Consider the following 26,698-nt stretch of genomic DNA (forward strand, 5'->3'; position numbering starts at 1 on the left):
ATGAGGCACCACAGCTTCTCTGGGCAGCTGTGCCAGAACCTCATTGCCCTCTCACTGAGAAATGTACCCCTAACATCTATTCTGAATCTCTCTCTTAGTTTCAAACCATTCCCCTTTGGCCTGGTGGGCTAGTGCTGAAAGCTAGCCAGGTGCTGGAGATGCCACACCGTGAGGAAAGGGACAGTTGTTTCTTGCATCAGCTTGCAGGTCCTGCGTCCACGAGTTTTCAAATCATGAAAACCTTGAAGACAACAGCAAAATGCCCTCACAGTGGGTTAAGATTGCAAGAGAGCAGGTTATGTCTAAGACATTGCTTTAGCAGACATGTTAATCATAGGCTGGAGCAGGACAGGTGCTGGGAAGCACAGCAGGAGATGCAGGTGCAAAGACGAAGATTTGGACAGAACATGAGCAGACAGTGAACAGAAATAAGGAAAGAAGCTTTTCCTGAAGTCCTCTCTGAAGCATGCACAACATTAGCTTAACAAGCACTAACCTAATTGTATCTGCCTGAAGAACTGGAAGCCAAACCAAGCTTCATCAAGAATTCCTCTGATGTTGTCCAGGAAAAATCATTTACAGTCTAAGATATTTTGAAAATGTTTCCTTCTAGGTAACTTTTAGTGGCAATAAAGAAGGGCTAGCAACAACCAGCCAAAAACTTCAGCAGACAGCTGCAGAATTGAAGTGTCATGACATGTTGCCTTTAGAGCAAGAGCAGTTTTCTGTACCCTCCCTTTTCTCTCCACTCAGCCTCACTGATGACTTTTACACAGCAGTTCACAATTTTTCAACCTGAGAAAATCAGACAGAGAAAAGGTTCTTAAGTGCTAGGCCAGTTCCCATGCCTGATTTACACCCTAAGCATACAAATTTGTATTACAACAGCTGTGAAAGTGGCAAAGGGGCAAGCCAATTGCTCTCAGCAGTGCAGGAATACAACTAAGCAGGACTGCCATCAAAGCCAGCACACCATCAGATCAGAACTGATATCAAACATTATAAATTTTTAAAACTACTTAGTCAATGAAAATAGTAACAACATAGGAAAAAAAGAAAAAAAATCCACAGACATCCATGGCTGACATTAGCAAGAGGCCAAGTTTGCTCAAGTATTTAGCCAACATGTATGTAGAAACTTCTTCCAGGATGTATGACTAGAATCTTAAATTTACCTACTGTAGATTAAAAATAAACAAATGTATGATCAGTCGTAGCTCATAAGACTACTAATGAAAGAAGATAGACTGCCAAAAAACAAGAAAAAAGGAAGATTTCAATGTATATGTATATACTTGGGTTCATCCCTTGTCTCTTCTTATTTATGAAAAGCATCAATAAAATCTAGTATAGGAAATATTTAATGACTTGCACTAGTATGGCACCTGTTTTTTAAACCATGTCCCAGTGAAGCAGATGAAAATTGTACAAAGAAAGATCACACATACATTTTGTGCTGAAGATAGAATTGAAAATGATTGTTTAAATGCTAACATGAATGTAGTGAAATATAGTATAAAAATCGTGTTTTAGACCAGTCATTCTATTTTGTTAAAAGATAAATTAGCCTTTTATTATTATTATTATTATTATTTTTAAACTTAAAGAAAAATCCTTATCTACAGAAAAAAAAAAAGTTAGTTTTTGAGTACTGAAATACTTATTACTGAAGCCTGGTCTACTAAACCTCAGAGAATCTTTTCTTAACATAAAATGTCAAAATCCAGCAAGAAGTCACAGAAGAAGAAATTATGACAGCTTGTAGCATTATGTTTTTAATTTTAAGCCCATCGTAGTGACACAGGTGAAACAGGCACAAAGGGAAAGGAGCTATTTACACAAAATACGTCCAACATTCATACTAAGAAGGCAGACAGACCCAATTCTGTTCAATGGACGGACAAATCATTGCTTCTCTACAGAACCATACACTTTAATTCATTATTTTTCAGAGTGCCAATGGCATTTAAAAATACCACTCTAGAGACTTGTAAAAATTGTGTATTATTCACTTAATCCTTTGCCTTGGCAAAACAACTGTGTGTAAAGAGAATGACTGCATTTTCTATAGAAGTACACTGTGGCTTACAACTTTATTATTACACTACTGAAAAATAGGTCAGGTATCATTAATTGCAGGAAACACTGATTTACCTTGGTATTTTTGCCATTCATGTTTGTTGTCCCATCAGCTACCAGAAACAGTTCTCACACGACCTCTCAGTAGCACAATAAAGAATAATAACAAAGAAGTCAACAATAATTAGGAGACGGCATAACAAAGTAACATGTTTTGTCATCAATTTAATGCATGTCCAATTAGAGTCAAGTGATGGGAATCCACTGAAATCACTCTGTGAAGAAATACATATTTATGAAGTAGTAAGTGTAAAACCTCATGGATTTTTTGGTCTATTTACTAAGAAAGCTTTCCTCACAGACAGGATGAAAACTCAGAAGCTACAATAATACTGTGTTAGACCTTGGCTAATCCATTTGGCAATACTGTAAACTCTTCCACGTTAGGTATTATTTTTAAACCTTTACAGTCTTACTGATGGCAGACACAAGGATCAGTAAACGGTTTTAAAAACATAATGTGAATTTATTTATTTATTTTTTTTACTTTATCACATATGATTAACTTTGTAGAAATAATAAAATTGGCAATAGTCCCTCATGTATGTTTTAATCATCCTTAAGGCAAGCATTATTTCTCCGGTGTTCAATACAGCATAATAGTATGAATTCATATAAAAATAGCAAATTCCTGAAAGTATAACACCATAACAAAAACACTAAAACAAATACTTAGACAAAATGTGCCCACTACCAGAATTTATGGTCATGTACTATGGTCTGACATTGACGTTTCTAGCATCATATCGCTTTCATTCATTTCTATCTCAAATGTTTCTTCCAATGGACGGCTGGTATCTGTATTTGTCCTTTGATGTGATGTTTCTAATGTTACTATACCACTCTCATCCAGAGTCTGTCTTTCTATGTCAAATTCTCTGAAATCCCAGGCAGGTGAAATAATGTTCTTTAAGGTCTTCATTGTGTGTACATCAAAGTCGTAACATCTTAGTTTGTCTTTGATCTCTGTTCCTAGGAAAACAAACAAACCATTAGTTTATCCCTAGCAAACATTCCCCAAAATGTATCACAAAAAATATCCAGAAATGACTCCGGTTCTCTGTGTATTCAGAACAAGATGTTGTCAACACTTAATAACTAAAGTTAAGTGTTGGTCTGACAAAAATCTAGCAGCCTCCTACCTATACACACACACACATGCATATACACACACACACACACACACACACACAAAGTAAAATTTAGATTCAAAGTCTGTTACTAGAAGCAGCTGCCAATTCCCTTCCCAGCTTTCTATTTCTTCATTGTTTAAAGTTGATGCAACCCATGATGCATGTAAGGTATTTAACACAGCTGCATAGTTTTTCCAGATGTTTTAACTGACAATATTGAGAAGAAACATCTGCTTCAATTGTGTGAAAAATTTGCTGGAAAAGCAGGATGGCAGTAGACAGTCTTTTTTTGAGGCAAGACTTCTCTCCAAGGATTCAATGACTTACCAATGTAAGCTTCAGAATCACCAATATACATTTCTATGCAGTGTCCAAGCATTGTGACTGAAAATGTGTCATCCCTCCTTAGTCCAAGGGCCTATTAAAAAAAAATAATAATAAAATCAAAACAGGAAAAAGTCTTTAGCTGCATAGAAAACCATTTGCATCTTAAGTCCGCTATTCTAAGTTCGTTGGTTGACAATGTGATCAAAGTAGTCCCTACTGTAAAAGCAAAATACTGTGCAACCAAAATATTTTCATATGAACTGACTTAAGAAAGCAAACCACAAAAAGACAACTAGAAATGGAAATGTATCAGACAGAGAATCACTCATAAGCCATGAAGTAAGATACACTACTAAAATAATTCTAAAAGCTGTGAGGAACTTAATTTTGCATAGCTAAACTACAATTGATAACGAAATAGACTGAGACATACTTAAGTAATTACAACTAAATTTACAAGATACAAGCTTCTAAGTACATGTAACTGCAGCTAAATTCTATAAAAAAAAAAATGACTAGACTTAACTCATAGAAAACTAGGGAAGACTTCTTAAAAATAAATAAATAAATAAAATAAACAATAATTTGGGGGTTGGATAAAACATTCAATCTGTTCCAAAATCAAAACTGAATGAAACAGTAAATACAGACTCAGTGACACTTTAAGCATACATACCGTATGAAAATAGTCAATTGCACTTTCAAAATTGCCCATTAGACTATGTATGTAGCCAATGGCAGAGTAAGTAGAAGCATTTTGAGGAATTAGTACTAGAGCCTGGCGATGGTATTCCAGTGCTTCTTCATACTTCCTGATGGGGTTAAATACAGAATATCTATTAGCAAGCTTGAGAGTGGAAGATGTTCTTATAGTATTCTGTTGATAATTACCTTACCTCTGTGACAGACAATCCTGTCAAGAACTTTGAAGTTTTTGATTCATTTTCTTAACATAAAAAGCACACAGGAGTCACAGATATTGATAATTTTCTTCCTCAGCATAATTGAGAAATCACTGTTCCCCTTATGTAGCGCAATAGCTGTCTGCAGCTAGGTCCCATTTGGAGAAAATTCTAGCAATTAGATATGGTAAATTTCTTTAGATATTTAATGCTGCTCACTGCAAAATTAGGTTTCTTTCTATAGCTCTCATTTTCCTCCCCAGGGGAGTAAAGGAACAATGAGACTGAATTGCTCACTGTTCAAAATGAGAAAAGCTCCCCAAGCAGAAATTTCACAAGCCTTTAGTGCTGCACACATCAGTACTTTTGTTACTTCCACTTTGACACTGTTTTCATTAGAACAGCAAGATTTACACACAGTCACAATTTCTTTCAAATGAGCCACGCTTTCTTTGAAAATTCTTTCCTACATAGACTGCTTATTGCATTTGTTATTTTACAAACCAAGGATTAAGTGTACATTACTGGTGCTACTCTGCAAAATTGAAGTGTCACATTTAGCACCCTATGGTACCAAGCTGTCAAAGGTTTTCTGAACCTGAACAAATAGTAAAATGCAAGTCATCCTGAACATGATGTAATCAGTTACCAAGTTACTGCAAAAAATTTAAAAAAAGACATAAGGAATTATAACTGAATTATTTGAAAAAACTGTTTTTTCTTTGATTCTGTGAGAGCAGGTAACTATTATACATCAGTATTTCCCAACAAAAATGAAGAATAATTGCAGTTCTAACACAAGACCATTACTATCAAAGTCAAAGCAGACATACAACTTATATCTAGCTGGAATCTTTTCACTCGCATCTTAGTAACACAAACTACAGTTAAAACCACAACATTAAAAAATATATGGTACTGGTTAAACATAAGACAACACTGGTTAAAATTAAAGTAAGAGAGAACATTTATCAATGTTAAAGCCATTAAAGCTTTCATATGTACTTTGTGCTTCCTTTTTCTCTTCTCAGAATGCAGATATGAAATGAAATACGAACCAGTTCTGTCCTTAAAAGCCATAGAATAACATTTTATTGTTAAGGTCACTGAACACTGAGCTAAAGTAATAAAATAGAAGCTTAAGTGCTGATCCAAGCAATGAATAGCATAAAAGGTGGTTTTGTGCTGAAATAATTCACTGGACATAGTCAAGCATGTCAGGACTGTGACTGTAGCTCATTTGCTTTCAGACCCATCTGAAAAGCTAAAAGCCTATGACCAACTTTCTATTTAAGAACCATCAGTTAAGGAAAGGCTTTCACATTAAGTACTTTAACTTGCATGTGAAAGACTGTACATAAGGAGCAATCTGCATACTTATTTTAGAAATGGATCTAGGGAACCTTGCTTTTCTTATAAGGTGCTTCTACATTGCCCTCATGTGGTATACAATCCTGATGAAAACAAGGAGGCCCAGCAAAACACATTTTCTGTAGTATTACAGATAGTTGAAGCTCCTGTGCTATCTACTTACTTCAGTTTTCGGCAGACGTGTCCTAAGTTGTTCAGTAAAGGTTCCCACTTATCAACTGTTATCTGCAAAATAATCAACACTTCAAGTAGCTGCAGCTTGCTAGATTGTAACTAAATCTTGTAGGACCACTTAAAAAAAAAAAACACACAAAAAACCCACGCCCCATAACAAACTAGATAATTCAATCACAACCAAGAAGAACTTGACAAAAATATTCAGTTGTTTCAATACATATATTTAAACCCAAAACAAACCTGATTTCAACTACTGACTCCCCAAACCCAATTAAATTTCTTTCAAGTTTCACTTTAATACAAACTAAACAAAATTTGTTTTCTACTTAACAAGCAGTCATGCTTCAAGGTCTCAAAGCCTAGGAGAATTACCAGTCACAAATTAGATATGCATATTAAAAAAAAAAATCATAAATGCTGAGGGTCTTTCTACTCTCTTCTCCATAGTCCAACTTCATCTGCAATAAATAAATGAGCTCATTTATAAAGCATGCAGAAAACTATTCAATCCAACAAAATCCTTAGAACAGTTCTCGCTGAAATTGAGAAGTCATTTATTTGACTTGATCACATTAAGAATTTTCGATTTAATGCAATAGAATAATGTCTTTAGTTCTTTTAGATGCTTCCTACTCTAAAATTCCATGTGTGTGTTCATGCACGTATAACATTTAGTACTTGTATAAAGAAGAAAAAATGTCACACAAAAGAACTGAGGCTTCTACATAAATTTAAGTCTCATTTACAAAGTCTGTGGCTTTGTACAACACTACAACCATAACTAAAATAAAACAACTCTATTTACATATTAGAGAGTTTATAAGTTAGTATCTGTCCAGTTTGTTTTAATAAATCTATGTCTTGTCCACAAATGATTGTCATTTTTCAGTACTTTCTACTTTGTCAGAGGTTCTCCAGAAGGAAAGTCATTATCTTGGTAGGAGATACATTGCTAACAAGTACTGCAACATCAGGTAGTGTCCTCGTTAAATAAATCTCAGCTAAAAATCATTAGAAAGCTATCTGTAAGTTCACAGCTCAGCTAACTTTCAAGAAGTTAGTTAAGCATGCCTGGACCCACTCCTACACAGTCTCCATCTGGTAGATAGAAAAAAAATCCACACCTACAGACTTCCAAAGAAAAGTGGAAGTGATTGAAGAACGCAGTTCTACATGGTAGAAGCTATCTTCCACACATGTACCCAGTTCCACCTTCAGGCCAAAAACCATTCATCTACTAATACCTAAGAATGCAACTGGGTTCCACGCTTCCCAGTCAACACTTACAGTTTTGTTCTGCCTTTGCTATCCTTTGTTATTAATTTCAAATTAAAACATACTTTTGGCCATTTCCAGTAGCACTGAAAATAACGCACGATGACTCTCACCTAAAAACTGAACACATAATTACAACTAGATGGTCCAGAGTTTGAAGTCAATTTTATATTGCGTTGCTTTTGCCTTAATAAAAAAAAACTTCCTGGAGTTTTATGGATTTATGATCATGTGTATTACTAGGAAAAATACCTCGTTTCCAATAGCTTTGATTTTTTCCAGTGCATCGAGAAACCACTTTTCTGCAGTTTTCCAGCTAAACAATAGGAATGGGAAGAAAAGAAAAGTGAATTAGCAAAGAATTCTAATTAGCAGTATGAGAAAATTGTATTACAATCAACAGCTCTTTGATCGTATTTGGTTGTATGAATGCAATTATCATTAAAAATGAAGTAATTTTGCCAATTGATCTTAATGGCTGACAAGTAAAAAAAAAAAAAAAAAGAAGCAAACCAAGGATGTTCAATGAACGACTTCTATCTGTTATATTTTTTTTCCAGAATATATTTGAAGTTTCAAAATGCTTTGCTGCATAAAACGTTATTGCACGTGTACACTTGTGTGAGCACACAGATAATTCTTCCGGGTGTGCAGCTACCCAATGACAAAAACACACAAAGTAATCATCTCTCTCTGCATGTTTCTCAAGCTCAAGGTTTGTCCCTCATTCTCTCTTAAACAAGGAAGAACAATTTAGAAAGCAAGCCTTTACATTACCTAAATGAGAACCAGGTGATACTTTACATTGTGCTGTAGAATACAAAGTAAGTACTTTAATAGATATATTAGCACATCATATTTCAGAATAATCCTTCCTTAAAATTATATTTTATCTCGTTTTGCAAGCTTACTCTCCATTTTGAAACGCAACCACTCCAACTTCATGCATAACAAAAGGATCTTCAGGTGCAATGCTTAAAGCTTGGCTAAAAAACCTTTCAGCTAGCTTTGAGTTGTTGGTTAAACCATATTCCAGGCCAATATAGAGCATTGGCAAATGACACCTAGAAAGAAAAATTGATAAGATACAGGTCAGTTTTCTCTACTACTTATGGACGAGCTTCAACTTTTCTGAATATGGCATTTGTGACACACCCTTTCATGAGCTGCGCAGCTGTGAAGTATGCAGCCATTGCTTGGTCGTGTTCACTCTCAACAGCAAATGAATGTCCATACGCTATCCAGGCAGGTCCGTAGGTCCTCTCAAGTGTAGTAGCTTTGCTAAAAACAAGAGCAGATTACAAGCAAACACTTGAAACTGAATTTCATCTGCTTCAGACAGTACTTATGCAGCAATGTCATATGACATTAGGTATCTATTAGGATAATCTTTCATGACTGGATGTAAATAAAGGTCATTTTAAAAGTTTGAACTGTTCAACACTTACTAGTATTATACATTTTCAAGAATTCCCTGTATTATTTCTATTGCTGTTCATGGACACCAGAAATTACTTGACACTACTGAAAAGAAACAATCATATTAGGCAAACCGGGTGAAATATAGGAAAAGTCAGTAGTGATACATAATGTAATAAATATATGTAAATTAACAATTAATGACAGACACGTCATATCTTTTTTTTTTTTTTTTTAAAAGTTTCCAATCTATTTTAGAATTAATCTATTTGGTTACTTAGCCATCCTTAACAACCATTAAGTCTAAATCTTGCTTTGTCACAGTTAAACTTCTTATCTTGCAGATCCTGGAAGAGTTTTCTATCTTCTGACACACAAACATTTCCATCTTTCCACCCTACATCCTAGACAGCCTAAATCACTTCAAAAAACTTGCCCCATAAACCACTTTATCCAAAACGTTTGTTTGCTGCATTCTCTTGAATTCAATTCAAATGCCTCACATTCCTCCCAAGTTCTCTACACATATTGACACGTTGACAGTTACACATTACAATACAGCTTTGCTATGTTCTGACAAAACCTAGTTTTCCTACTTGGTGCTGAGCCCTTTTGCAAGATCTGTAGGAATAGATGAGCACGCAGATACTTCCTTCTAAAGCAATCGGAACGATCCTTCCCTTATATATTACTGGGCACAGTGCAGATGTGCCTTCTACCCTGTTCTGTGATGTCCCGTGACTCCAAAACAATGGTATGGATGGGAGCCTGTGTTTTTATCCATGGTATCTCCAAATACTTTTCTAAGAAACTACTGCCTAGCCTACAGTCATGACTAGCCTTGTAGTAGTACACTACCAAACCAATCTACTACAGGTTGGTTCAAGGTGTCTCAGTTTAAGCTTACACTATCAAAACAAATGCTGTAACTTCACAGCTCTCCAACCAGTGTTGACAACACACATCTATCACAGAAAAGAGCACTGGGCTGGCTGACCAGCCTAGGAATACAAGTCTGTTAGTGCAAAGAGAGAACCAGATAGCCAAACAGCAGGATTTTCTGTTTAACTCTTCAATTTTAGATTTGAAATCTGGACCTGGGAGAATGCCCAAGTGTCCTTAAGCTAAAAGCTGAGGCTGGATTACCTAGCCATAGTTAGCTTGGTGACACAAGCAAATGTAAGGACTGCACCTGCTCATAATAGGAAGGTGACTGGCAAGAGATTCCATGTAAGCCTGTGAATAATTATTATATCATCTGGAAGGCTGAGGTCTAAATTGTTTATACCCTGTTTCTGGTATGGCAAAAGAAATATTGCAGTAGTAACCACCATACAAAGCCATCTGCTTACTGTGAGCTATAACAACAACTGTGAACACTAAATATTTACTTAGCAAATAAGAAACAGATGTGCAAGGGAAAAAAACAAGTTTTACCTGAGGTATCTTCTGGCATGTTCATTTTTGTGGCCAACCATGAGATAGTAGCAACCTACTGCAAACCATGACACCTACAGATTACAAACCAAGATAATTATTAGATATACAACATTGACTTCAGTGAAACATCATAGGAGGTTATACTTCACAGGGGAGCAGTGTATAGCAGATAAAATGCTGGCATGTGTACATCATTAAATGGGTTTGTTCAGCCTCAAGAAGAGAAAGTTAAGTGCAGAGCTAACTGCTGCCTTCAATTTTATCTAATAAATTTATCTATATATTAAACCCCCAAAGGCTTAATTTATTACTATTATACATTTTGAATGATTATTCAAAGTGAAATCCTCATACTGAATACAACTACTCTTACACCAAGAAATCTCTATATAGGAAAATTACAATGCACAGAAAAAGGTGTGAACAATTTTACTCAGTTCTGATCATATACACACGCACACACCTCAAACTGACCATCATCACTTTTGCTTGCTTTTATTTAAGGAAAACTACCTGGTAATGGAGGCTTAGAACTTACAGGATTATTTGGGTACAAATCCACCAGTTTATGAGAAAGATAGAAGAGTTCTGCAAAGGGGAAGAAACAAGAAAAGAAAATTAAAATATTCAGATTCAGAAACATTCAGATGTTTCGTGCCCCTTAGCTTCCTATATGAATATGCAGCATGCCTACTGTTATTAATACACCATGTACAAAAATGTTTTAGTGGTCGTGCTTCACACTGCCTCAATACAGAGGCACTTTTGCAACTAGATAAACCAAACAAATATATCTTTGCAGTACACAAACAAGCAGCTACACATCTCACTCCTTAAGAACCCTGCAACAACTTTGGTAGCTACCAAAGTAAATGCCTGCAGAATTACACTTAAATCTATTGTGTGAAGGTAAAACACAGTTCAGCTTTCTGCATCTGAAAAGGTATAACGTATCGGCCAGATCAATTTCAAAATGAGAGTCCTGTGCACTAATATGCCAAAGACAGGACAAAACCAACTTAAATATTCCATGCAATTACTTCTTTGAATAACTACAATTATTTCTATTACAAGATTGACTGCAGGTTACAGGAAGAAATCAGATACAGGATAACAATTTTTATACCTTTTGAAATTGCATTACAGTACATAAACCAAGTGCTTCCTCAGAGCATGGTGTTTTTAAATTGATGAGTTCTGTACTTGAGTGCTCTGCATCAATTCCTCTGTTCCAGAAAAATCAAATGTGAAAAAAAACGCTTAAAAAAATCTCAGCTTATTTACAAAACGTTCTCAGTGCAGACTTCAAATAACTGAACACTGGAAATAACACCCACTGACCTATTTGTGTACTACAATGCACTATCCTCAGAGAGACTGTGAAACACACGAGCTCCTTATTCTATCTTCCAATTGGTGTTGAAGACATTCAAGGCCTTCGCTTGATTTGCACGTTTATATGCAGTTTGAAGGGAGAAGAAGCCATCCCAGCTGCAAGTGAGCTATTCACATAATTTCAAAGGTGTTCTCTGGTTATAGATTTATTTCAACTAAAAACAGACCTTCACAATAGCAAAAGCAAGGAGAGAACACAAAAGCTTTTTAATATGGAAAAAGCACTACCACCTAAGCACACACACTGCTGAAGAGTTCCTCCTACTTTAAATTAACGTATTTTATTCTGTTGCTGGAGAAAATTACACCCAGATACTCTAGAAAGAACAACTAAAAAACATAATCAAACAATTGAAGTGGAACAGTAGAGTTCACAAACTTTTGGGGTACGTAGCCCAGGAATTAAAAGACAGTGACACTTGTGATCACCAGTGAGTACAGATTCTTTGCACGACTACTTCCCTGTCCTTCACCATTAGCTCTAGAACTCCTTTCTTTTCCACCTAGCATTATTCTCTTGGAACCACAAATAGGAAGAGAAATATCTCTTATTTTTCACATGAAATTTTAGGAGTGGCTATTTTTAAAATGGCTTATAAAAGGCTTATAAGTGTTTCTTACCATTTGCTTTATTAAGTTCCACAAGTGTCCCTATATGGACAGGTAAACAGTTTGCATGGAAAGGATCCTTTTCCATCACTCTAAAATAAATAAACAAATAGACCTTTAATGTGTTTAAAATAGGCTGCTTTTATATTGTGTAACGTTCCAGTTAATTACCTCTTTCAGCATTAGATTACCATTTGTAACTAGACTGTGCCTATTAGCAGCACAATAAAGGTTTAAGACCACAAAAATAATCACTCATTTAACTTCACAGGACTAACACAACATCTTGGCAGGCTCAATATAGAATTAGAACAACAGAATACAGCATGTGTTTGCTTGCAGGTCACCTCTGATTTAACTTGCAGAGAACAATATTACTGTTCTCTGTCCTATAAATTCCATGGGCTTGTCAGCAACTTTTCTGCAATACTACTGTATTTTCTGAGCTTACGGAAATAGGCTCTATAACATTAAGCAGCATGCCAGAGGAAACACAGTTAGCTCAGTTTTAATATTTTTATTTATAGTGCCATTTAGAAATGGATTACATGCAGGACACAGCTTGCAGGCTTGCGCCCTTTTTCTAAGCACTGGCATTTGGTAAAGTAAGCAGAGGGAAGCATATGCCTTGAAATCTGCAGAATCTCTTATATCAGAAGTACAGTAGTTATGACTCCGTTTTCCAAGACGTACACCTTCAGATAGTTAAGAGTTTTGTTGACATTTAAAAATAATTCCAAGTATTTCAAAACAGAATAAAAAAGTATAAAGGTTCCCTGTAAGATTCTAAGCATTTGTTATTCTACAGACTCCTGAGATTCCCATTTCCAAGCTCTAGAATGTGTGATAGTCTCCTCTGTGACAGTCATGTGCTCCTGCCACTTTCTGCTAGAGGAGTGGTAATTATGAAGTTTCAGAGAAAAAAAAAAAAAAAGTATGATTTAAATTACTTCATTGGAGTCATTTATTTCAACAGAATCATGTTTTTTTTCTCAGTTGTTTAAGCTCACTAAAGCAGTCAGCATTCCCTGCAGCCTTTCCAGAAATCTTGCCTCTACTAGCTTCTAAAGGACACTCTACATGGTGATGGTTTGAGATAAGAAAAAGCTGTTCTGTAAACTGAACTTTTTGTTTCACAAGACTCATGTTCTGAGACTATGCAGTACACACACAAAACTGGAGTTTTCTTACAAAGGAAGCTATCAGGCCAGCAGACAAAACAGCTCCAGAAGTATTGAGCTTTATGTTAATTGAGAAGCAATCTATGTTGTTCTGATCCACCTGACAACCCAACAGCTGTGCACACCGTGGCTACATAACGACCGACAGGCAATTTCACCACCAGAGAAATCATACCCTTTAACTAACCAACTGAACCAGATCTGTTTGTTCTGCAGGCCAAATCAAAAGCAGGCAGATAACACGGAAAACTGAGAATGAACAGAAGAAAACAGCACAACGCTGATTAATTGGAGTTTTGCTCTGGATAATTTTGCTACAGATTACAGAAGTATGTACTACTGGGCACAAACTACCCATTTTAACTACCTGAAACTTTGTATCAAACTTCTGCAGGAAGGGGACAGAATCTTTAGCAAGGTCTGTTGTGGTAGGACAAGGGGAAATGGTTTCAAACTAAAAGAGGAGAGATTTAGATTGGATGTAAGAAAAAAAGATGTTTTTTACGATTAGGGTGGTGAAGCACTGGCACGGGTTGCACAGAGAGGTGGTGGATGTCCCATCCCTGGAGATACTGAAGGTCAGACTGGACAGGGCTCTGCGCACCCCGATCCAGCTGTAACTGTCCCTGTTCACTGCAGGGGGATTAGACTATCTCTTGGCCTTTAAGGGCCCAACTCAAATGATTCTATGATGAATTGAACAGTCACTCCAGTTATAACTATATTCCACAAGATATTGTAAAAAAAATAAAAAATAAAAAAATCACTTTGTATACTTACAGTGAAGTACGCTTGTAACACATTTTGAAGTCACAGTTATAGTAATGTCTTTCAGCTAAAGACACTACTACATCCAGGTTTTCCTGAAGACCATTTACCGATTCAGGAATCAGTGTTTCACTGGGTTTATTATACTGCAAGACAAAACAAACACAACATGCAAATCCAATCTAATATCAGATGCTATAAATATTTATTTAGTTTTAAAAGAATATAGCTACATAAAGCTTAACATCCTTTGTTTTAAACTGAAAGTGAGTAAAACCTCTATTTGATAAGATGGTTCTTTATAATGTACTTTGAAAGCTCATTTGGAGCACAACAGATGCTCCATAATGTCCATATATGAAATATAAGCTATACAAATGAATATTGACTACGGATGAAGTTGGCTTCCAGTACTCTCTTGCATTCTCTTCAGAAAAAAAGATTTTGGAAGAATGTTGTTATAACCCATTATTTCCAGGTAATGGACATTTTGCCTACATTGTTAATGTACTTTTCCCCACCTAACCATTTCTCAGAAAATAAAGCTAAACCAGATGGAATTATACAAAACTATTATACTATCTTTCATCAAATGATATCTACTGCATCATAAATCATAAAGCAATGAAATAATGACCAAAACTACAAAGCACTTGTATTTCCAAAGTTCAGAGTAAAAACACTAACAACGAACATTTTCACCTAGAGTCAAGATTTAAATGCAATTGAACTTTAGCTTTTTAGTCAGTTTATGGTTTTACCTTTTTCAATTTATTCTCAAATAAAAAGTGCAGCAATTCTTGTTCTTCTTCTGTACATTGTTTATTAAGAGGTAGAGATTCAAGAAGTTCCTTTTCTATAGAAATTAAAGAATAATTTCAAAGTCACTTTAGAGAAAAAATGACAACAACAAACATAATAAAACTCAGATGCAAAAAAACAGTACCGTGCATTAAAAAGAGAATATTAATTATGGAAATTAATTATCAAATTCTCACTTCCTTCTAGACTTTGAAGACATAGCACACCATTACAGTAACTCATTTACATGTCAGTTTACCTATCAGAATGCTCTATTAAATAACACTATGCTCTATTAAATAATTTTCTTCCATTTCATAATAAAAAAACCCTTTTTTTTAAACAACTTTTAATACAATCATCATCTAGTACTTTCCTAGCAACTGAGGACAACTTTTACTTCAGCTTTTAAACTCTGTATTGGTTTTTTTTTTTCTTTTTTTTTTTAAATGCAGGAAAATGGCATATTAAGAAAGCAGATAAAATTTTACTTGTATTTGAGAAATATTGCTATCCAGACCTTCTTGTGCTGTCAGCATATGGTGCGATGTTAAAAGATCAAATGCTTCAAAGCAGTAAACATCAAGCTTCAAGGCTTCTTTGTAGCTGTGTGTTGCTAGGGTTCTATTATCCAAAGCATCATAGATCTTCCCTCGCAAAAGGCATATAGAGCTCTTGATCTGGTGGAAAAGCAGGGCTGGAGGTCAAAGACTGAATCAATGTTTGCAATTTGCTTTTGAGCACAAATAAATGGGCTCCCTGAAAAGTAAAAAGCATTCATGTATGATGGAACTTGGTTTTCTAGCGCTGTTTTCAAATATAATAGTTTCTATGAGCTTAAGAATCAAATTAATACATTTTGAGGTTATTTACAGCCAAATAAACACACGCTTGAAACAAGTAGAGGGAGGACAGGAGTCTGTATTTCCTACTTTGAGCCACTGAATTTTAAGATAGATAAAATACATTCCTGTTAGGCTTCAAAGGGAAATGGACACTTCCACACCTCTTTCTTTCAAACAACACACTTCTCATAAGACAAGAATGTCTTCATTAAAGATGAGAAAAGCCAACTCAGCGAACTCAGCTACTTTGGGTAAATGTATTTTTCTTTTCAATCTAAGACACAGACAGTAGTGAAAAGATCATTATTACCAAATAAGTACTAAGGCATCTAATAACTAACATGTTCTTTCAAAACTCCAACCTTCAGTTCAATCAGAAGGCCACAGAACTGTCACCAAGTTACTACAAAAAGGTTGTGAGTTATGCATATATGTTGTCACACCAACCAGGCAAATTATCTTAGAAGTCTGCATACTAGAAAGAGTACAGCTGTTTTAACAACAATAAAACCTGGGAGGCTGGTAAAGAAAGGGTAATACTGTTCCCGGCTCAATCTTAGTCCAGAACAAGCACTGATGCACATCAATCAAATAAGTAAATTTTGAAAAAGCTACGATCCTAGTGAGGAGTTTGATGTAAATTCCTTATAACAGTTTCAACCTCACTAGTTCCCTCCTCTGGCAAACCAAACCTACTCATAAATGCAGGGAGAACTAAATTGTCACAAGTATTCACAAAGATAAGGGCTGAGGAAGTTGAGTTTTTTGACTGGATTATTTTTCAGACAAAATAATTGCTCAATTTAGTTCAAGAATCAGTTAAATAGATGCTAGGGCAAAAGTACCATGAAATGGGGAAAACAGCAAAGGATAAAGAATGAACACTCAAAGTTGGGGTTTTTTGTTTGTTTGTTTTTTGGTTTGTTTTTAAAACTTTGTTAGCCCGGCTAGCTTAAATGTATCCATTAAGGTGCAACAGAGTAATTCAGTCTAATCCTCTTCTGGTTTAAGCCAATTAATATAATGTCTACATAGGGCAGTATTAGAAAGGGGGGGGGGGGGGGAAAATCAGTTCACATTGACAATTTAACTCATTTTGCTGCTCCAGTTTTTCAGGGAAAAATCTGTTTGTCAGCCCCCCTGCTGTAGCTTCAGCTAACAAACTTCAATTTACATCTGGACGAACACACTCTTCACAAACTCTTCAGCCTAAATACACATTGAGAATCCCCTCTGTGTGCCTACAGAGAATTTTGTCCACTTAACTTCAAAAAACTTCACTCAGTTGCCACATCATTTCCAAGTGTGACCACATGGAAGGAATTCTTTCATTAAAAAAAAATACCTACAGGAGAGGAAAACCTGTGTTATTATCTCAGAACCTGAAGCACAACTGAAAGAAATGTTATTTTACATTACCAAGACAAAAACTGCACTACAGAGCTAAAAGACTCTAAAAATCAATGCCAGATTGAGAACATCCTTCTGTAAATTAGTGGTAGGCACTAAGCATGATGTTTCTGTAAAATGAAGACTTAAAGTTCTTTTTCCTATGCATAAGCCAACACCTGACTTATGGGTTGAAAGGGGAATGATTCAGCATTTCTGAAAGCCACCTTATCCAGAAAGCACTTAGACACCTACAGCTTCAAAATTTGTACAGCTGCAAAATCATTTTCTGACTTCACACACACACTTTTTAGTTATAAAAGTAGTTATTTTTAAAAAGTCACTTACGGAAGATTGTGACATCTCCCAGTCTGTGGTAGAGTCTTTCAATCCACTTTCATCCTTCATGTACTTCTCAAAGAGTCTTTTGTTGATTGGCTCTTCCATATCAAGAATATCCAAGGCCTGTTGATGTTCTTTGGCAGCATACTAGCCACAAACATGTGTGTGCAAAAAACAAGGTTGGGATTTGAAACATCTGTACGTTATACGTCAATATACCTAGTGTTACATTTCAAAGGCACAGATTATAACAACTAGTATTTACCAGTAGGGTTTATGTCCAAATTCGAATTTACATGCATACATCATTTTACTGTTTTAATCTATTAAATAAAACCATTTCACCAGCTACTTATAATACAAGACTTGTATTAAAAATCATTCACATCCTTTCCCCACAAAATATTAGAGAAATATTTTCTTTTCTAGACAAAGGGTCAATTGGATGTCTGCAGTACAGTACCACAATGGATACTCCAATAACCATACTGAAGGCTAAAGGTTGAAATCAAATGTTCCATGTTCTATGTTTAAATTCGTCATTCCAATGTATGTTGAGCCTCAAACATATTTAATCTTCCCAGAACACACCTATTATTTAGTTTCTTTCCAATAGAGGTACTCACATGACATCTAGCTGCAAGGTAGCGACATGCTTCATATAACTGAAATAGAAGTTGCATTCATGTTAGTAATAAAGAAAGAGACTCTCTCATTTTTCAATTGTACAGCTTCTCCCGCCCTCTCACGCAAGGAAAATCTTCCTATTCTAAATGACTACTTAAGTCTGTAACATCCCATACTCAAAGGACACTATGTTCACTCTTGTCTTGACCACACTCATTCGCAGAGCAGAGGACAACTGAAACAACTATACTTTAAGTGACACCCCATCTCTCCACATCTGCTGCTGTTCCATTCTTGGACCCCTACCAGTGATTCACCTCGGGCCAATATATGGAACAGTTATGTTGGGAGAGATCTATGAAGATCACTGACCGACTGCCTGACAACTTCAGGGCTAAGTAGAAGTTACAGCATGTTACTGAGGGCATTGCCCAAATACCTCAGGAACACTGACAGGCACAGGTCATCATCCATATTGCTAGGAAGCCTTCCAGCACTTTACCTCCCTCATGGTAATGTTTCCTTATATCTAGTCTGAAATGTATTGCTGTATTTGGTGCAGGTAAACTGCATTATGTAGGTTTTACAATCAGTATTCCTGGGGACCTTAACCTCTGACAGCAGAGAAGCCACTGTGGTTAACAACAGAGGTTTGTGAGTGGAACGACAGCAATTCATCTAAAATGGCTTACCTTATCCAATTTACGTGATCGAAGGGCATGTGCTGCCCTATGATACTGAGCTGTTAGGTAAAGACACTGGGCCAACCAGTAGATATCTTGAGGTTCCTCTTAAAAATAAAGAAGAAATAATAAACCATCAATTGATACAATATCTTTAAACACTTTCATACAGAATATTTACTAGAAGAATATCGATTTTCCACTATTCCAGCACACCACGATGTAAAGGATAATACATATATAAAAACAACTTTCTATCTCTGCAAGGTTAAAAAAGTTTAGATTTCAAAATTAAAGACATAAATGCATAAAAGAGCGAATACAATGAACTATATACTAGAAGTGCACGAGAAGGAGATAACAATGATATGGGTTTGAGAAAAAAACATCAATAAACAGTTGTCTACGGGAGCTGTAAGCTACCCTGCGCTTGGAAATAGCTGGAGCACAAAAACACAACTCAAAACTGTCTCCTACTGAAAAGATCAAGGGAAAACTGAAGTGAAAGCTGATCAGACTTCTGCACCTCTATCCAAGCTGGCTGAAGCAAAGCTTAATAATATAAATTATTAGTAGCCTAGGTTTTTTTGTGATCAAAGCCCCACTGCCATTGAAAGAAACTAAGTAGACAACCAGAAAGAGGTGACTGAAAAACATGCTAATGCTTACCATGAGACAATGAAGCTACTTTGTCTGCCCAGAACAGGGCACTCTGATACTGCTGCTGTAAAGGAACGACAGAAATTATTACTATGATTTACTGGAAATTTGTTTTCCTGGCTTACCTTGAAATCTATTACACTTGCATTTAATGTTGGATTATATATGCAACACCTAATGAATGGTGAATGACAACTGAGTTCCTCACAAGTCCAAAAATCAGTGTGAAAGGGGCAGTCCCACAGCATCCGAAGGACACCAAGGTTAGCAACGTGAGACGAGGCCGTTCTGCAGGCGGTCCCCGCTGCCCCAGCTCAGCTCAGCTGAGGGCCGAGGGCTCAGCCTGGGGTTACCCCGCGCCGGGCCTCAGCGAGGCCCCAACCCAACTGCCGCCGCCCCGCGCCTCACCTGGTCGATGTAGTGCCGCACCCGCTTCCTCAGCCGCTCCAGGTTCATCCTCCCGTGTGAGAGCGCGGAGCCCGCCTCGATGGCAGCGCTCGCCGCTCCGCCCGGCCGGGCGCGCTCCCACCGTGCCGTGCCGCGCAGAGCCGCCCCTTCCGGCCCCGCTCGGAGCCGACCGTCCCCTTCCTGACGGGAGCCGCACCCCGAGCGCCGCGTTCCGGGAGCGAGGCGGCTGATGTAGGGTTGAGGGCATAAAAGACCGCCAGTTTCCTTTAAACATGGTTAATTCGTTTCTGCCTTACACGTGCCGGTCTGCTGACCTCTCACACATCTACAGCTTCTAAGCAGGACCCCAGGGGACCGTCTTGGGTCCGGTACTATTTAATATCTTTATGGGATGGAGTGCACCCTCAGCAAGTGTGCTGATGGCATCAAGCTGAGAGGTGTGATAGGTCAAGCAGGAGGGAGGGATGGCGTCAATAGGGAGATTCAGATTGGATGTCAGAAGATTTTTACTGAGAAAGCTTTTGGAGAGGGTCCAGAGGAGAGCCACAAAGATGATCAGGGGACTGGAGCACCTCGCCTACGAAGACAGGCTGAAGGAGCCGGGCTTGTTCAGCTCAGGAGAAAAGAAGACTGCGGGGTGACCTCATTGCAGCCTTTCAGTACCTAAAGGGAGCCTACAAACAGGAGGGGAGTCAACTCTTTACAAGGGTAGATAATGGCAGGACAAGGGGAAATGGTTTTAAATTGAAGGAAGAAAGGTTTAGGTTGGATATCGGGGGAAGTTCTTTACAGAGAGAGTGGTGAGGTGCTGGAACAGGCTGCCCAGAGAAGTTGTCAATGCTCCATCCTTGGAGGTGTTCAAGGCCAGCTTGGATGGGGCCCTGGGCAGCCTGGTCTAGTATTAAATGGGGAGGTTGGTGGCCCTGCATGTGGCAGGGGGGTTGGAGATTCATGATCCTTGAGGTCCCTTCCAACCCTGGCCATTCTGTGATTATGTGAGTACTGGAACAGGTTGCTAGAAAGGCTGTGGGTGCACCATCCCTGGAGGTGTTCAAGGCCAGCTTGGATGGGCAGCCTGGTTTAATACGTGATCCAGTGGCTGGCAGCCCTGCCTGTAGCAAGGGGTTGGAACTTGATGATCCTTGAGATCCCTTCCAACCCAAGCTGTTCTGTGATTTTGTGATTCAGTGAAAAGAAGCTCAGCTGGAATTTTTGTACTGTTTACAAACTAGTGAGTGGTGGAACTCACAGTTTGCTTAAAAGCATCACGTTCTCCTCATAGATCAAGTGTAGTGGTAGCTTCCCAGAGCTCAGTATTTTCTAGCAGGCCAGTGAGCTGGTGAACCTGAGGAAAGAGCAAGGGATGCTTAACTATCTCAGCAGGACAGAAAGAGATAAGAGCTGGTGCTCATCTCTAAGGCAGAAGACTTGGTTGGGGAAGAAAAAAAAGATACACAGGAAGTGTGGGGGTTGGAAGAGAAGAGGCTGCTCTTGTTGGGGTGGGTGAAGATGCTGAGCATCTCAAGTGGAGCTGTTGTGACCTGTGTAGAAGATCTGCAACCTACAGCACCCTGGGGAGGCCCAAGAAGTGCTCTGCTCAGGTGAGAAAACTGAGACACAGAAATGCACACAGGATATGTTATTCTTTTATCTCTATAGCTCTTATGTTGTCATATCAGAGTCCATCATCCCAGGTTGCTCTGCAATGCTTGTGTGTCATGCGCTGCTTTCTTGTGTTCTCATGAAAGCTTGGCTCATCCAAGTGAGTCACTGCACGGGTGGGAGCTGTGACATGGATGCCTGAACTGCATGAGGAGGCTCAAGCATGGCTGTTCTACAGGGCTCTGGCAGTTGGGATCCAGGCCCCTTTCTGCAAAGGGGAGCCCTTGCCTTGCTGATCATGAAGTACCTTGCTGTTCAAAGAGCATCCATAGGCAGGCTAGTCCTTCTCTGGAAGTGATGGAGGAGTGTGGTCAAAGCAGGCTGAGCCATGGCATTGAGAACAACAAGCTGTGAGACGGTGATTGTGAGGTATTGGTTGAGAGGCGAAAATTGAATTTTAAGTTTTCTCACAACTGTATCAGTTTCTCTTTCAAATTCAAAAATAGCGATGTGCTGTTGTGGGTAGAGCTCATGGTTTGAGATAAAAACTCTCTACTTAGACAAAAAAAGAAGGGGAAAAAGGATAATAATAATGATAATACATAATATATATCTATACATATCTGTATCTATCTCTGTCTCTCTCTCTATATATAACGAATGATGCGTAACACAATTGCTCACCACCCTCTGACCAATGCCCAGTGAGTCCCAAGCAGCACCTGCTGGTACAGCCAACTCCCCTCAGTTTTATGATTTTTTTTTCACATGATGTCATATGGTGTGGAATATCCTTTTGGCCAGTTTAGGTCATCTGTCCTAATTCTGTCCCCTCCCAGCTCCATGTGCTCAACCCCACCCCCACCCCCAGACTTGCTGGCAAGGTACCATGAGAAGCTGGGAAAACAAAATGTCCTTGGCTCTGTATGGCTCTGCTCGTCAACAACTGAAACATTGGTGTGTTCTCAACGTTGTTTTACTTTGCAAGCCAAAACATGACACCACAAAGGAAAAATCAGCTCTGTCCCAATGGAAACCATGGTGTGCTAAACTATTCTGATGGTTAAGTGGCATTGATATACTTTGCTAGTAGTACTCAGACACGTGAAGGCAGGGAGAGTCAGTTAAAAAATGCTTTAAAAATTTGCATTCTAGTATCTCAAATCTTGAGAGGAGGGGGAGGGCTGCACAGTCATATTAAAACTTTCTTATTTTTGGAACTTTCTGTATTTTATCTGCACTGAGAACCTTCTTGCTTTTCTTTTTCTTTTGATCTAAAAATATCTTTAGGTACTGTCATAGTAGCACACAGCTTCCTGCTGATGCTTTCTTTTTTTTTTTCGTGAATCAGTTTCATGCTTGTTCATGTAAACTGGTTCCAGTTAAGGTGTGAATGTTCATTTTGGGTTTTCATGTGAAAAAGTTTTATATTGGAAAAATAAGCTTTTTTTCAGACTTGGGTGTTGTAACTGAAGTGAGGTGGTACATTAGGGCTTTGGAATAGAGGACTATGTCGTGGTGAGAGAGTTTCTCAAATGCTCCAGCAGCAGATTGTCTTTCTGGGATGGCTTCAGAGACAGTTCCAACTCAGCTGTTCTGTGTAGATAAGAGGAAAATTTCCATGTGAACATCAGGAAGCACTTCTGTGCTGTGCGGGTGACAGAGCTCTGTGTCGTCAAAGGAACTGGCAAATATATTTCACCCAGTTATGGTTAGCAGTGATCTAAGATTTTTTCATTAATATGAGATAGATCAAAGGATTAATTTTGTTGACACTTAATCATTAATTAATTTAGAAATGAATAAGGTCATTTTCTGAACTATGTAACGATTAAACAGAACTTGATTACAGTTTCATGGATGACAAGATTCACACTAACTTACTAACAGGATATCCTGTTAAATCAATGTACAGATGTGAAACAGATACTCACAGGAGCACACATAGATACCCAGAGATATGTGGATCCAATAAAATATCTCAGCATCCACGCTTGTGAAACAAGCATGTGTCATTAAAGAACATATATGAATTGGGAGGTGGATGGAAGAAGAGTAAGCTAGCCTATACTTAGCGTTTCTCTCTAGTCGAGTTGCCACAATACTCACAATACATTGGCATTCCTCATTAGGTGATGACTGAGGCTGACTCAAGTGAGACAACTTTGCCCTGGCCACTGTTGATAGAGAGCCCTGAGGATTTGGTAGCACATCCCAGCCTCAGGGAGATACTGGTCACTGCCTGCTGTCATCCATGAGAGCTCAAAGGGTCTCCCTTAGAATCGCTATTTATAGGGTCCAAGGTAATTGACTTCTGACAGGTACTTTTTCATACCAGCCCCTTTGGATGGCAAAGTATTCTGCTATTTGCCACAAGCTGCAGCAACCCCAGAACTTGTTGGACTCACATATTTCTACTGCTTCTCTTGGGTCACAGTCTGGGTACAGATGTACTAGGTTGTCAAGAGATGATTGATTCCACATCTGTTCCTAGGCAATGAGATGAGAAACAGGAGGCAGATGCAATGAGAGGGTGCCTTAGTGTTCCAATCCTTTGCCCCTCCCAACCCATGGGCAAGCAGGGGCCAGGCACAAGGAGTCCCTACACATACTGATCCTCCACATTCCACCCAAGGAGATGTATCACACCAAGCACCACATAATAGAAGGGGGAGAGAAGTTGCTCCACCACACACTGGCACAGGCTGCCCAGAGGCTGTAGAGTCTCCTCCCTAGAGGTCTCCAAAAGCCACCTGGCTGTGGCCCTGTATACCCTACTCTGGATGGGCCTGCTAGAAAGGAGTTGGGCCGGAAGGACCCGGAGGTCCCTGCTAATCCCAGCCATCCCATGTGATTCTGGTGTAGGTGAGTGACCTTTTACTGCCCTAATTTTGAAGCCAGCGCTTGACAAATAACTTGTGGGGATGCATGACTCTGTTCCTAGGAAATGTCTTTGTTGGGTCTGCTGCTGCTTGCCGTTTATGGCTATCTGAATGATGTAAACCTACTGATATAATTTTTTTTTCCTAAAATAAATAATTTTGGTATTTAGATTTGTTCTCTGCAGCAGGTTTTGATTTGTTGTGGTAGTGGTGAGTGCAGAGTGATTCCACTGAGTCCTGTGGTTGGTGTCGGAAGTAACCAAAATCATATTTGGATTCAGTTTTTTCCAAGAGTTTAATTTTAGAAGAGTGTTCTCTTTCACACGTGCACTTACAGACCAGTATGGTTACCAGAGGTGCCAGAAACGCTTAAGGATGCTGTATGGGAACTGCTGAATCACGGCCTGAACCTCTGATTGATCACCTGAGGCGAGCAATGAGTCAGCCACGGGAGCACAGGTGAAGGCAATTCACCTGTGCTGCAGGAAGGGGTGGAGCCTGGCTCCATTTCTCCTAGACCCATTTAAGAGCTGACTACCAGTGGGGAAGGATCTCTTCTGGAGGTCCTTCCTCTGGAGTGAGCCCAGGATGTGGGTAAGTATTCTATCTATTTTCTTTTCGTTTTTATAATCTGCTTAGCCAAACTCTCTTGTTTATTTCATAATTATAATTTCATAATTGTAACATCTTTATATTCATTGATTATACAGATGCTTAGTTTTCCTTGCTCAAAACTCTACAGGGAAACCTGTTTTAAGTTAATAAAGAAAACAGAATTTCCTTTTACTTCTTGCTACTTGTAGTAAAACATAAACCTGTCCAAGTTCAATTTCAACCCTGCAAAAAATATTTGCACTGTAAAAGGCAACACTTACTACAAAGCTCTACTACTCTCTATAGATAGGCTCCTCCATATGTAGAATTTGTTTCATAGAAATAAGACTTGCTTCTAAGAGATAATTTCTTCTGAATTCTGTGTCCCTCAGATTTCTGAGAAGCATATGAACTGGTTATGCTGGCTAGTATGCAAAGTAATATGATTCCATAGGGGCTACCAAAGTAGAGGTAAAATCTGGAAAAAGTAGAGGTGATGAGCTAAGCTGAGTGTGCTGGGAGGCAGCTGAAATGCTCCTGGCTTCCTTTGCGACCAGTCTAGATTGTGCTATTGGCCTTGGTTCAGGAGGCAGATGAGTCCACAGTAGTCCCTGCACTGCCCCTAGGAGGCTGTGTTTAAGGAGCGTGTGTCCACAGGCTAGGAGACGTCTTGGTTAGAATAGGAGTCTGTGAAGTTCTCCCTGCTCCCAGGGACTCAGCAGCCTGACCCTTTCAAAATAGTGACTGCTTCTAAACCCTACATCACTCAGAACTGAAAATTCTTTGTATGTTTTCGTACGCAGAACTACAGCATTGAAACAAACAAAAAAACCCCTACAACTATTTTGTATGCCATAATGAACATAATCAGTTCAGTAAAGGTACAGGAACAAAAAACAGATAACTGGATGAAGAGAGAAGGAAGCAGACCATGCTTGTGAATCATGAGTGATGTAACATATGCATGGTATGATATTTTAAGAACTTTGAGGTTTGGGGCATGGGCCTGAATGGAAGTGTTTAAGTAAAAAACTGCTGTTTACTTGAAATGTGCATGTAATTATGTGTTACAGGACTGCGTCTGCTTGATTATTTGGATAACTTGCTTTCTAGATTCACTAAAAGAGTGATTAATATGAAAACTTTCTCTTGACTATGAGACTGAGCCCGTATTGCAGGGAGTGCAGCTGGAGCAGATGCACACTTGATATTCATCTCCCTTGGCTTTGATGAGGACTGCTCACTACTGCAGGTAGCAGCAGCATGGACAAAAAAATCTATGGCACTCTTTCTGGTTAGCTAATATGAAATCCAGTTTGTTGGTGTTTCTTTTAAAGAAGTAAGAGTTTTGATTGTTCTATTGTGGAGATGAAAAATTTGAAACAACTGTATACAGAAAACAACTTCTACTTCTCTCAGGTCCCTGTTTCAGAGAGATGCAGTCTGCTTCCAAGATGTTATACCTTGCTGTTTGTATCCTTCAGTTCTACAAAGAAAATGAATCAATGGCTGAGTGAGGTGCAATGCATGCAAAACAGAAAACATCCACAATTGACTAATGTAAGTTTATCTACTTCAACTAATGGCTTCCTTGAAAAGCAATTTTGTGGCATCTTTTGGAATCATTTTTCTCCCCCCATCTTTATTGGTGTGATTATCATTACCCTCTGAATGTTATCTCTTTACTCATAGAGCTACTGTGATGAAAGTGTGGTCCATATCTGACCCT

At 38.3% G+C, this 26,698-nt stretch overlaps 2 protein-coding genes across 5 annotated transcripts in view; one reads left to right on the top strand and one right to left on the bottom strand.

Moving 5' to 3' along the window:
• Window positions 1–2,284: 2,284 nt before the first annotated feature.
• On the bottom strand, window positions 2,285–20,066 carry CDC16 (cell division cycle 16). Of its 3 annotated transcripts, none has more exons than XM_085215054.1 (18): window positions 19,892–20,066; window positions 19,493–19,547; window positions 18,833–18,930; window positions 18,140–18,178; window positions 17,520–17,660; window positions 15,458–15,617; window positions 14,898–14,992; window positions 14,149–14,282; window positions 12,200–12,279; window positions 10,722–10,771; window positions 10,181–10,254; window positions 8,480–8,605; window positions 8,236–8,388; window positions 7,577–7,640; window positions 6,036–6,097; window positions 4,276–4,411; window positions 3,600–3,690; window positions 2,285–3,105 (listed from the first exon to the last, which is right to left on the bottom strand). In XM_085215054.1, exons 1-18 carry the CDS (start codon window positions 19,937–19,939, stop codon window positions 2,846–2,848), a joined length of 1,866 nt encoding a protein of 621 aa, XP_085071180.1. In that variant the 5' UTR covers window positions 19,940–20,066; the 3' UTR covers window positions 2,285–2,845. The 3 variants fall into 3 exon arrangements, with proteins under 3 accessions (XP_085071180.1, XP_085071171.1, XP_085071168.1); XM_085215045.1 differs by having other exon boundaries at window positions 2,285–3,111; window positions 19,493–19,544; window positions 19,892–20,065; XM_085215042.1 differs by having other exon boundaries at window positions 2,285–3,111; window positions 19,892–20,065.
• A 1,003-nt stretch (window positions 20,067–21,069) lies between these two features.
• Window positions 21,070–26,698, top strand: part of RASA3 (RAS p21 protein activator 3) — a 175,637-nt gene continuing 170,008 nt past the window's right edge. The window contains exon 1 of one of the 2 annotated variants that reach the window (XM_010728350.4): window positions 21,070–21,492. The gene's annotated coding sequence lies outside the window, so the exon portion shown is untranslated. Of the gene's footprint in view, window positions 21,493–26,407; window positions 26,530–26,698 lie in introns of those variants that run through there. The other variant, XM_085215032.1, reaches the window with a different exon arrangement.

This window comes from Meleagris gallopavo, chromosome 1 (genome assembly GCF_905368555.1).
Source record: "Meleagris gallopavo chromosome 1, MGAL_WU_HG_1.1, whole genome shotgun sequence".
NCBI classification, from domain to species: Eukaryota; Metazoa; Chordata; class Aves; order Galliformes; family Phasianidae; genus Meleagris; species Meleagris gallopavo.